Source organism: Pecten maximus, chromosome 1, assembly GCF_902652985.1.
Source record: "Pecten maximus chromosome 1, xPecMax1.1, whole genome shotgun sequence".
In the NCBI taxonomy this organism is placed as follows: domain Eukaryota; kingdom Metazoa; phylum Mollusca; class Bivalvia; order Pectinida; family Pectinidae; genus Pecten; species Pecten maximus.
Window position 1 is genome coordinate 27,314,321 of NC_047015.1, and position 14,070 is coordinate 27,328,390.

The following is a 14,070-nucleotide window of genomic DNA, read 5'->3' on the forward strand; positions in this document are numbered from 1 at the left end:
TCCCTGACGTAGTGTGTCTGTAGTAACACAGTACAATCCCTGACGTAGTGTGTCTGTAGTAACACAGTACAATCCCTGACGTAGTGTGTCTGTAGTAACACAGTACAATCCCTGACGTAGTGTGTCTGTAGTAACACAGTACAATCCCTGACGTAGTGTGTCTGTAGTAACACAGTACAATCCCTGACGTAGTGTGTCTGTAGTAACACAGTACAATCCCTGACGTAGTGTGTCTGTAGTAACACAGTACAATCCCTGACGTAGTGTGTCTGTAGTAACACAGTACAATCCCTGACGTAGTGTGTCTGTAGTAACACAGTACAATCCCTGACGTAGTGTGTCTGTAGTAATACAGTACAATCCCTGACGTAGTGTGTCTGTAGTAACACAGTACAATCCCTGACGTAGTGTGTCTGTAGTAACACAGTACAATCCCTGACGTAGTGTGTCTGTAGTAACACAGTACAATCCCTGACGTAGTGTGTCTGTAGTAATACAGTACAATCCCTGACGTAGTGTGTCTGTAGTAACACAGTACAATCCCTGACGTAGTGTGTCTGTAGTAACACAGTACAATCCCTGACGTAGTGTGTCTGTAGTAATACAGTACAATCCCTGACGTAGTGTGTCTGTAGTAATACAGTACAATCCCTGACGTAGTGTGTCTGTAGTAACACAGTACAATCCCTGACGTAGTGTGTCTGTAGTAACACAGTACAATCCCTGATGTAGTGTGTCTGTAGTAACAGTACAATCCCTGACGTAGTGTGTCTGTAGTAATACAGTACAATCCCTGACGTAGTGTGTCTGTAGTAATACAGTACAATCCCTGACGTAGTGTGTCTGTAGTAACACAGTACAATCCCTGACGTAGTGTGTCTGTAGTAACACAGTACAATCCCTGACGTAGTGTGTCTGTAGTAACACAGTACAATCCCTGACGTAGTGTGTCTGTAGTAACACAGTACAATCCCTGACGTAGTGTGTCTGTAGTACCACAGTACAATCCCTGACGTAGTGTGTCTGTAGTAACACAGTACAATCCCTGACGTAGTGTGTCTGTAGTAACACAGTACAATCCCTGACGTAGTGTGTCTGTAGTAACACAGTACAATCCCTGACGTAGTGTGTCTGTAGTAACACAGTACAATCCCTGACGTAGTGTGTCTGTAGTAACACAGTACAATCCCTGACGTAGTGTGTCTGTAGTAACACAGTACAATCCCTGACGTAGTGTGTCTGTAGTAACACAGTACAATCCCTGACGTAGTGTGTCTGTAGTAATACAGTACAATCCCTGACGTAGTGTGTCTGTAGTAACACAGTACAATCCCTGACGTAGTGTGTCTGTAGTAACACAGTACAATCCCTGACGTAGTGTGTCTGTAGTAACACAGTACAATCCCTGACGTAGTGTGTCTGTAGTAACACAGTACAATCCCTGACGTAGTGTGTCTGTAGTAACACAGTACAATCCCTGACGTAGTGTGTCTGTAGTAACACAGTACAATCCCTGACGTAGTGTGTCTGTAGTAACACAGTACAATCCCTGACGTAGTGTGTCTGTAGTAACACAGTACAATCCCTGACGTAGTGTGTCTGTAGTAACACAGTACAATCCCTGACGTAGTGTGTCTGTAGTAACAGTACAATCCCTGACGTAGTGTATCTGTAGTAACACAGTACAATCCCTGACGTAGTGTGTCTGTAGTAACAGTACAATCCCTGACGTAGTGTGTCTGTAGTAATACAGTACAATCCCTGACGTAGTGTGTCTGTAGTAACACAGTACAATCCCTGACGTAGTGTGTCTGTAGTAACACAGTACAATCCCCGATGTAATGTTATGCACTACCGTACACATACTGTAATATTACTGTAATAGTCGGGGTATACATTATTACTACCGTACACATACTGTAATATTACTGTAATAGTCGGGGTATACATTATTACTACCGTACACATACTGTAATATTACTGTAATAGTCGGGGTATACATTATTACTACCGTACACATACTGTAATAGTCGTGGTATACATTATTACTACCGTACACATACTGTAATATTACTGTAATAGTCGGGATATACATTATTACTACCGTACACATACTGTAATAGTCGGGGTATACATTATTATAACCGTACACATACTGTAATATTACTGTAATAGTCGGGATATACATTATTACTACCGTACACATACTGTAATATTACTGTAATAGTCGGGGTATACATTATTACTACTGTACACATACTGTAATAGTCGGGGTATACATTATTACTACCGTACACATACTGTAATATTACTGTAATAGTCGGGGTATACATTATTACTACCGTACACATACTGTAATAGTCGAGGTATATATTATTACTACCGTACACATACTGTAATATTACTGTAATAGTCGGGGTATACATTATTACTACTGTACACATACTGTAATATTACTGTAATAGTCGGGATATACATTATTACTACCGTACACATACTGTAATATTACTTTAATAGTCGAGGTATACATTATTACTACCGTACACATACTGTAATAGTCGGGGTATACATTATTACTACCGTACACATACTGTAATATTACTTTAATAGTCGGGGTATAGATCATTACTACCGTACACATACTGTAATATTACTGTAATAGTCGGGGTATACATTATTACTACCGTACACATACTGTAATATTACTGTAATAGTGGGGGTATACATTATTACTACCGTACACATACTGTAATATTACTGTAATAGTCGGGGTATACATTATTACTACCGTACACATACTGTAATATTACTGTAATAGTGGGGGTATACATTATTACTACCGTACACATACTGTAATAGTCGGTGTATACATTATTACTACCGTACACATACTGTAATATTACTGTAATAGTGGGGGTATACATTATTACTACTGTACACATACTGTAATAGTCGGGGTATACATTATTACTACCGTACACATACTGTAATAGTCGGTGTATACATTATTACTACCGTACACATACTGTAATATTACTGTAATAGTCGGGGTATACATTATTACTACCGTACACATACTGTAATATTACTGTAATAGTGGGGGTATACATTATTACTACCGTACACATACTGTAATATTACTGTAATAGTCGGGGTATACATTATTACTACCGTACACATACTGTAATATCACTGTAATAGTCGGGGTATACATTATTACTACCGTACACATACTGTAATAGTCGGGGTATACATAATTACTACCGTACACATACTGTAATAGTCGGGGTATACATAATTACTACCGTACACATACTGTAATAGTCGGGGTATACATTATTACTACCGTACACATACTGTAATAGTCGGGGTATACATAATTACTACCGTACACATACTGTAATAGTCGGGGTATACATTATTACTACCGTACACATACTGTAATAGTCGGGGTATACATAATTACTACCGTACACATACTGTAATAGTCGGGGTATACATAATTACTACCGTACACATACTGTAATAGTCGGGGTATACATTATTACTACCGTACACATACTGTAATATTACTGTAATAGTCGGGGTATACATTATTACTACCGTACACATACTGTAATATTACTGTAATAGTCGGGGTATACATTATTACTACCGTACACATACTGTAATAGTCGGGGTATACATAATTACTACCGTACACATACTGTAATAGTCGGGGTATACATTATTACTACCGTACACATACTGTAATATTACTGTAATAGTCGGGGTATACATTATTACTACCGTACACATACTGTAATAGTCGGGGTATACATAATTACTACCGTACACATACTGTAATAGTCGGGGTATACATAATTACTACCGTACACATACTGTAATAGTCGGGGTATACATTATTACTACCGTACACATACTGTAATATTACTGTAATAGTCGGGGTATACATTATTACTACCGTACACATACTGTAATATTACTGTAATAGTCGGGGTATACATTATTACTACCGTACACATACTGTAATAGTCGGGGTATACATTATTACTACCGTACACATACTGTAATATTACTGTAATAGTCGGGGTATACATTATTACTACCGTACACATACTGTAATAGTCGGGGTATACATTATTACTACCGTACACATACTGTAATAGTCGGGGTATACATTATTACTACCGTACACATACTGTAATATTACTGTAATAGTGGGGGTATACATTATTACTACCGTACACATACTGTAATATTACTGTAATAGTCGGGGTATACATTATTACTACCGTACACATACTGTAATAGTCGGGGTATACATAATTACTACCGTACACATACTGTAATAGTCGGGGTATACATTATTACTACCGTACACATACTGTAATAGTCGGGGTATACATTATTACTACCGTACACATACTGTAATAGTCGGGGTATACATAATTACTACCGTACACATACTGTAATAGTCGGGGTATACATTATTACTACTGTACACATACTGTAATAGTCGGGGTATTCATTATTACTACCGTACACATACTGTAATATTACTGTAATAGTGGGGGTATACATTATTACTACCGTACACATACTGTAATAGTCGGGGTATACATAATTACTACCGTACACATACTGTAATAGTCGGGGTATACATAATTACTACCGTACACATACTGTAATATTACTGTAATAGTGGGGGTATACATTATTACTACCGTACACATACTGTAATATTACTGTAATAGTCGGGGTATATATTTATATTACCGTACATGTACATATTACGGTTATAGTCATGGTTTTTTTAAAGTGGAGAAATGTTTTCACTATCGATTAAACCTGCCTGAAAGGTGATTCCATCTCACAGCCATTGACGACTAAAGGTAAACGGTTCATTTTGGCGCCAAAGGTGTAAACCCCAGGGGTGTTTCCACGAGAAGGTTATGTTAGAAATGAATTACCTAACGGAGCTATATGTTAGTGATATATATTTTATCGATTCCCTTCTTATTTTTTCTTATTTCCTTGAGAGTGTTGTCACCTTTACACGGTATAGAATCAATTGAATTCAAGATTGAATTCGAATTTACGTTGAGCTGATATGACTGAAGTTTCAAAATAATGGTTTCCATTGTCATTAGTTCTTGTTGTAGTACATTTGTGAGGCTTAAGCTGTCACCAAATCAATAGAACAGTTTTATTTTTAAATTAGTGACGAGCTATATTTCAAAATCAAATGTTTCAACATGCGTGAAAGATTTTACTTTGTAACACACATTTGAACGATTCCATCTCGGTCCTGTCTCTGTGTAGTTTATAGCTTGTGTAACACAGATCTCTAATGTTACTCTTATGTTTCGTTCCAGTCCTGAAAGACATCGCTACTTTTACAGGAGTTCCGTTTTATCTTTATTAATATAGTAGTCTCCAAGAGCTTGGGGTCAAATTGCATATCATATGTAGAAGCAGAATCACTAAAGGCATGTGATAAGTGATATCATCACTATCACAATATGGACTGCCTTTCGCGCGTGTGGTATGCCCTCGTGTTTGAGGATGATTTGACATTCCCAAGCCACATTCACGTGTCGCGGCACGTGTAAGACTAGTATTCTCATACAGATAGCCATCACCAGCCGAGAATATTTATCATTTATAACACATATGTACCAGATGGGTACCATTGAGGCCGCTAGAACACACACGGGGCAGCAAGGTTCGTGTACAATTTGTTTGAAAGTCATAAGATACGATATTTTCTTTTCTTTCTGTGTTCAAACTGTTTTAAAACATCGAGTGTTGCTCGTCTGCCTTTCTGGTCATATAATTTATGATATTGAAGTCGCCATGTTTTCTTCAGTGCTGATCTGTCCTTAGTAATTATCAACCATACATTATTGAAGATTGAACAAGATTTAACGTACATTTTGTATTAACTGATTTATGAATGACAGTAGACTATATGTAGACAGGCTACCAGCCCCTAAGTTTTGTTGATATTTACATCTCTCACTTTTACAGCTTGGTTAACTCTGACTGCGAATAAATTAGCGTATACGCAGTGAAATAAAGACTCAGCGGATTAATAGGCGCGGGAATCGATACCATAATTATGAAGTTGTCTATTTGTGACGTTACCGTAACGTCAACTAGACGGCACCATTTTGAAAGGATTGATCAACGCAAATTTATTGTTTTCTCCTGTTACCCGATGATCTCTACACACACAAAAAAAACTAACGTCAAGTGAGTATTTTGTCAAAAACTAAACTGAATATTGCGGAAATGAGTGCATATTTAACTTCTCCGCGAGGTAAGTAGCAACAAATGGCTGACGCGTACAGTTCCTAGAGAACATTTGACAACGTCACTGCTAACTCTGTGTCAATACACGCTGTGTTTGACAGCCATAGTTAGTTTGAGACGGAAATTGTGGATTCTGAATATATCAATCAATTAAAAACATAAAAGTTATTAAACAAAAATGTTGGGTTGTTTCTTTTAATTTTGTTAACAATACTGGTGTCTACAAAGATTCAATGGAACTATTATTTCATGTCTTAGCAACCACGGCTGCCGAAGTTACCAACGTCGCAACACACCCTGATTTTCATTTTCTTCGTACTGTATTTAAACGAGTTGTTTGATGTAAATATAAGGATTGCACCTCATTTTGACTGCGTATACGGTAGTATGCCAGCAGTTGGCAACGAGCATATCCTATGGAGCGCAAACGCGCTAACCATAGGAAATGTTAACGTGCTAACCATAGGAAATGTTCGTTGCCAACTGCGGGCATACTACCGTATAGGCAGTCAAAATGAGGCACAATCCTTAAATAACTGCGCAGGTAAGTTCTAATACTAAATTATCTCCCCTAGTTTGAAACTTCTACAATCAGACAACCTAGATACCTAAATTATTAAGCTAAATCGTATTTATAGTTTTAATGTTTTAGAGACAGGGGGCTGTCCCCAGGTGAATTCCGAAACGTATTGTGCAGGAAAGCATTATTAAATTTGATAAAATATTATACTTTCTTTTAACCGATACAGAACATTTTAAATGGAGGGATTTCCTTACGTTATTGAACGTGGATGGTATCAGTCATTTCACCATGATGGCACTTTAAACACGTCACTGATCTGTTGTGAATTCTCTTGACTTTACGAGACAGTCGGAAAAGCGGTTTTTAATCGTGGTTTAAAGGCGATATTTATAACACACACAATGTTCCAAATTGCAGTATTCGTTAATTTCGTGAAGTCACATGCTTTGCTGACAGTAATCTATTGTATTATGGTTATTTTATAGGTGCATAAGCAGTCCTGTATTTTGATGTCCATAAGCGGCTCCCGCCAAAAACATATTGTGACCCACCATATTGTTCATGTCCTGTCGAATATCATTGTGACGTAGGTATAACATTCGGCTATAAATACTTGGAATAACGTGTCGCCGTCGAATATCACACGGTGTCAGTTAGATATTGGGCAACTTAAACCTCGGGAGCCCTCAATTTAGAAGGACACTTAGTGGAAAATTAGAAGGAATAGTTACAATTTGTTTGAATCGTATTCTACAGTCTCAGGTATCAGGGTAAGAAGGGAAAATCCAAGTAGCGCCTTTTCTCCGCGTGGCTGGGATCGTCCGGTAGTGTTTACAATCTAAGACAGCAATCTTGACATCAGTTTAACCCTGCTTGATTATCGCGCCCCATTGATTGAAGGTATTGGTATATCGCCAGCCCAGCTGGTTCTGAACAGACAGCTAAGGGGATCCTCATGTCGGTATCTGTTTTACTGTCTAAAGTATCCAGAAGTCAGAATCAAACCTCTATCTGAACCAAAAAAGGGGGAGACAATTCAAATGGAAAATGAGGATAATTACCTGCTACCGTTTAGGATTTATAAAACAAGTGGCAAACTAACCATGGTATTAGTAAATTCCAGTAACGTCAGCTTACAGATTTTGAAAATTTCCAAAATCAATTTGAACAAGGATTTGGCATAAATTATTACAACTTATTGGAGCCTTCTCCTATTATATATTTACAATTACACGGTAATAATGACACGTTGAGTAGATATATATAATAACATGTCAAATATACAACATAAAACGTTACCAGTCTCAAAATCTATTGCTGGATTTTATGAAACTTTGCACACGTGGTGTTAAAGAAAGGCTAAGTGATCAAGTAAAGTAGTTTTAAGTTTAACTCAATTCATAACGTATTTAAAGTATGGGGTATAATGATATTTCGATATTTCATCAAACACCAAGGCCGAATTGGTGGTAATCGCAATCGACCTTGTAGGTGCCTTGGATACGGAACTCCATGAAGCATACAGTGACCGGCTGCGAAATCACAAGGGAAAACCCAAAAGTGACGTAGTGCAGTTCATAGAGGAAAAAAACAGCACCCAAAATAAATTACAGCGAGGTGTCGAAACGTTTAAACGTTTTCCAAAACGGTCTCAAAACTGATATGGTTAAATTGACCTTAAATAAGTCGTTTCGACACCCTGTCGTTGTTGTATACCCCCCCCCCCCCCCCGACACCCTGTCGTTGTTGTATACCCCCCCCCCCCCCCCCCCCGACACCCTGTCGTTGTTGTATACCCCCCGACACCCTGTCGTTGTTGTATACCCCGGACACACCCTGTCGTTGTTGTATACCCCCCCCCCCCCCCCCCGACACCCTGTCGTTGTTGTATACCCCGGACACCCTCCCGTGTCCGAGACTGTCTCGGAAAGGCGAGGGAGTTCCCAATCCGCTGAATGGTCAATATACCATGGACACTGCCATCTATGAACTAAATGGCACAGATGCTTCCATGCTTTACCCGAAATCTCTTTGTCAAGCAGGTAATATGTTAAAACTCCCAAATCCTACAGATTTTAGTTAAGATTATAACTGTGCCAAGCTGGTGCACTGTTAAGATCCAGCCTAAGATGACAGATGTATCCGTCTCCGTGGTTTACATATTCTTCGTTTAAGCGTATCAGCATAAATATTTTTTACTTGTGTTTTTTCCTGATCTTAAGGGTACTTTTAAAGATTCATCATTTCTGAACTACTCAGTTTAACTTAAATAATGACTCAAAACTGTAAATGTCTATTCTTGATAGAAGGGAAATAACTCTGATAATGTTTGTAGTTCTGGGATCAGATCAACAACGCTAAAAGTAAAGAAATATCTTTATTCTTCATCAATTTTTCAAAACATTTTATATGTAAAGTCTATTTAATTAAATAAAGTCTGACAAAAAGAACTTTGTATAATGAATATCACATTTAAAGCAAGGATGCTATTTTTTTTAAATTGTACTTTGGCCCATCAATTTATGTTGTAAAAATTATCATTTCCAAGATTTGAACAATAATTGTTATAGTAATTCAAGTAATATTATCACCTGGATGTAAGCTGAAAAGGGAATATCATTAGTTCTTGTTTCAAAAATAAATTAGTGTTCATCAAAACGCGAAATAAACATCATCTTGAACGGACTTAAATTGAAAATTGATCTCAACGACATCAACATAATTATCTGTAGAATAACGTTTTGGTTTTTAAATAGTAAAAAAAAAAAAGAGTTTATATTAAACATCTGAAGTTGATAAATACATTTGTCTTGTTTAATCATCATTGCCCAGCAAATGAGACAGAATAGCAGGAAACGTGATCACGTTTGTACTGGGAATCAAATATCTATCATCTGTAAAATTACCAACCACTGTACAGGTTTTATAGTCTGTATTCTCCTAGAAATTCTTGTCTGGTCCTCAAGTGGATAAGGATCTGCTATTTATCTTATTTATTGAACAAGTGTGAAAAAAAAACCCAAAATATGCTACTCAGATCATTATTTACGACAACATTAATAGATACATCAGCTTCATTGCAATATTGCTTTCTTTGAGCAGTTTATAAAGGCACCTTTTCCGTAAGTTGCTCGCCCTCCTTGCTGGATGGGCGGTCGGAGAGTCCAAGGAATGGCTGGTATCCAGGAGGGGATATCATTCCGAACGGCACACCAGGTGCTATTCCTTGTGCCCTGATCACATCGATATGTTTACGTGGTCCTTTCGAGAGAATGATGAGGAACACTAGAGAGATTCCGAGTATTATAATGGAGGCGCCAGACACGACAAGAAGGGAGTAGGGTATGGCGATGTACAGGAACGGCGAATCGGTATGGTACCCGAACAGCTGTGTCAGAGCCATCATACACATCTTATACATAGTGATCGCCTTACCGAATATTACCGCAAACAACACACCTGCAAAAAAACAACATTAAGTGGACTTGTGATAAAGCGCAATTAGATGCAGTAAAAACTATCATCATTTAGAATAGATGATTATAAGTAATTTGGAAAAAAACAAATCAGTTTCAATTGGAAGTCAGTCACTTAAATCTTAACAAATATGTTTTTAATTGTTGGAATCTTGATCATACCTGGAACTATGTGGAAGATGAATGTCAAAAGTCCAGTGCCGCGCTTTGTGAAGTGACCACACACGTACCGGAATCCGGCGATCATCCCGACAATAGCACAAACCATCCCAATAGTGGCCTCTACTTGGAACTCCAGGAGCCCGAACTGACTGAATTCTGTAAAGAAATAAACACGAACTGCGTGTAATCCCTGCATATCATTTAGATTAAGTCAACATGTGGTGTTTATTTTATTTATTGTTGTAATTACTTGGGATTTAAAAAAAAAAGTTTTATTGCTACAGTACAATATATTTCTCCAAATATAAAAAGTGAGAAAGTAAGTTAACCTACAGCTGAAGTAAAACTTTTTCATCGTACAATTAATGAACAAGTCCAATTAACGTTAAACTGCACACGAGAACGAAAACGGCTATTTTTTGTGTAAATTGAATTGAATGTTGATATTTAAAGATCTCATATTATTAGATACATGAAACAAATGCAGAAAAGGCAATAACCATTGAAACACTTTTCCTGTGGCATGTATTTTCAGTTTTTAGCCATTATGAGTTACTATTTTTCTTCAATGACGGTAAGATAATCAGTTAAACTTGAGGAGTCTTGTCAAGGTCAGTTTAAAAGGTGACGCCAATTAAATACGACTCGTTCCCCAATCAAGGGATGCTGAGTGATCTGGAGCCGGGTATATTGGGTAGCTTACCTCCAATATTGGTGTAAATAGATTCGAGACCGACCCCGCGCATCTCCTCCGGGAGATGATCAGCGGCATGGCTAGCGTGGCAGTAGGTACTGAAGTGACACTTGTGGAGATTCCTGGCACCTTCCTCTGTAAACTTGACATTGTCCACACACGTAATGAAGTACCATAGTCCAGCGGACACAGTGACAAAGGTGTCGTCTGGGTGACGGGGACGGGGCTCGCTCTCCCTCTTGGCCATGGCGATAGGTCCGTCTCCCGATAGATGATCCTGCCAGCCATGATCTCCTCGTCCGGACGACAGGTAATGGAGACGGAACCAGTAAGGACTGGAGAAGGCGCTGATGAGGAGTAACACCGCCAATACCGACAGGCCTAACAGGGCCTTGTGTCTCCGTAATATCGACATGTCACCTGGTCACTCTGATCTTATTATCGATTCCTTATTTACATATAGCTACTTCCGTGTTTATAAAATGGCAGCTTTATACAATGATGCCCGGATGACCGTGTGTCACCCGTGAGTTTAGGTTTACCGAGATTGTTTGTTATTCACCTGTGTAGCCGCGTGACGTAAATCTATTTTTATCGCTCTCACAATAGTGAAATTACAAATTCGTCGTACCATCGGGAGATAACCATGCAAGCCTTATACAGGTGCGATTCACGGGATTGGGGACATACGTCATAAAATATCTCATTAGAAAAATAAACCTAATGAAGAATCTAATTCTCTTGAATACCAACAAACTATTATGACCAGATAAATTTATTAAGCATACACGATCAATTTATATTCCCTTTGCCGAAAAGAAATTTAAACAAAAAACCATGATAAATGATTGTAATTAAACTGTAGTCACCCTCGTGTATATATACATGTACAGTGTGTAAAGACATGGGCACAGGTAAAAGTCTGTCGCCAGGGCGATATGGTATGCAATTGTGATAGTTCATGGATATGGGGATTTCAGCTGCAACGTTACCAATACAGTCTAAAAGTATTTACCAAATACATCTCGATGTATCTATAAATGTTTATTTTCCGGCGAAAAGACTGGATGTCAGTAAACAGAAGTTAACATCTCAGACAGGCGTGTTTAAAAGTACTGAATTATTGGCATCGTGTACATCCTGATCCAGATTTTGCCCCACACTTAAAAAAAAATTCCTCTGTCGCCTTCTAAGTACCAACACTCTAGGCTCTCATCATTATAGCTGTATCATTTTGGCTATACTGTATCTAACTTTCATCAACATAATTGCTTGTGTTTTAGATCCTTCGGATAGGACAAATAATACTATAGTTTTGATTTTGGATACAACATTTACCACACACTAACATTTACCACACACTAACATTTACCACACACTAATCACTACCGCTCACTACTCATTACCACAGCTCACTACTCACTACCGCTCACTACTCACTACCACAGCTCACTACTCACTACCACAGCTCACTACTCACTACCGCAGCTCACTACTCACTACCATAGCTCACTATTCACTACACACTGCCGCTCACTACCACTCACTACTCGCTGCCGCTCACTATTCACTACCACAGCTCACTACTCATTACCGCTCATTATTCACTACCACAGCTCACTACTCACTACCACAGCTCACTACTCATTACCGCTCACTTCCACAGCTCACTACTCACTACCACAGCTTACTACTCACTATCGCTCACTATTCACTACCACAACTCACTACCGCTCACTACTCGCTACCAGAGCTCACTACTCACTACCACAGCTCACTACTCACTACCACAGCTCACTATTCACTACCGCTCTCTACTCACTACCGCTCACTACCACAGCTCACTATTCACTACTCACTACCGCTCACTACTCACTGCCGCTCACTACCGCTCACTACTCACTACCACAGCTCACTACTCACTACCACAGCTCACTACTCACTGCCGCTCACTACTCACTGCCGCTCACTTCTCACTACCACAGCTCACTACTCACTACAACAACTCACTAACTACCGCTCACTACTCACTACTACAGCTCACTATTCACTACCACAGCTCACTACTCACTACTCACTACTCACTACCGCTCAATACCACAGCTCACTGTTCACTACCGCAGCTCACTGTTCACTACCGCAGCTCACTACTCATTACCGCTCACTATTCACTACCACATCTCACTACTATATACCGCTCACTATTCACTACCACAGCTCACTATTAACTACCGCTTGCTACCGCTCACTACTCACTACCACAGCTCACTACTCACTACCACTCACTACTCACTACCGCTCACTACTCACTACCGCTCACTACTCACTACTCACTACCGCTCACTACTCACTGCTGACTGCCGCTCACTACTCACTGCCGCTCACTACCGCTCACTACTCACTACCATAGCTCACTATTCACTACCACAGCTCACTACTCACTGCCGCTCACTACTCACTACCGCTCACTATTCACTACCACAGCTCACTATTCACTATCACAGCTCACTACTCACTACCGCTCACTACTCACTACCGCTCACTATTCACTACCACAGCTCACTATTCACTATCACAGCTCACTACTCACTACCGCTCACTATTCACTACCACAGCTCACTATTCACTACCACAGCTCACTTTTTACTACCACAGCTCACTACTCACTACCGCTCACTATTCACTACCACAGCTCACTACTCACTATCGCTCAATATTCACTACCACAGCTCACTATTCACTACCGCTCACTACTCACTACCACAGCTCACTATTCACTACCGCTCACTACCGCTCACTACTCACTACCGCTCATATCGCATTAACACTCACTCTCTACTACTCACTAACACTCACTTCTCACTACAATCGCTCACTTCTCAATATCGCTCACTAAC

General features: G+C 39.2%; 1 protein-coding gene across 1 annotated transcript; it reads right to left on the reverse strand.

Moving 5' to 3' along the window:
• Positions 1–9,199: 9,199 nt before the first annotated feature.
• LOC117329151 lies at positions 9,200–11,716 on the reverse strand. Its single transcript, XM_033886904.1, has 3 exons — positions 11,183–11,716; positions 10,480–10,635; positions 9,200–10,300 (listed from the first exon to the last, which is right to left on the reverse strand). The coding sequence occupies exons 1-3, from the start codon at positions 11,586–11,588 to the stop codon at positions 9,945–9,947; spliced, it is 918 nt and encodes a 305-aa protein (XP_033742795.1). The 5' UTR covers positions 11,589–11,716; the 3' UTR covers positions 9,200–9,944.
• Between the last annotated feature and the right edge of the window lie 2,354 nt (positions 11,717–14,070).

Bases quoted from the DNA above. Each gene is read 5' to 3' on its own strand.
- LOC117329151 (XM_033886904.1), bottom strand. From the start codon at position 11,588: ATGTCGATATTACGGAGACACAAGGCCCTGTTAGGCCTGTCGGTATTG. The intron at 10,636-11,182 runs GTAAGCTACCCA...ATTTCTTTACAG, and splicing joins TATTTACACCAATATTGGAG to AATTCAGTCAGTTCGGGCTC. The intron at 10,301-10,479 runs GTATGATCAAGA...GTTTTTTTGCAG, and splicing joins CATCTTCCACATAGTTCCAG to GTGTGTTGTTTGCGGTAATA.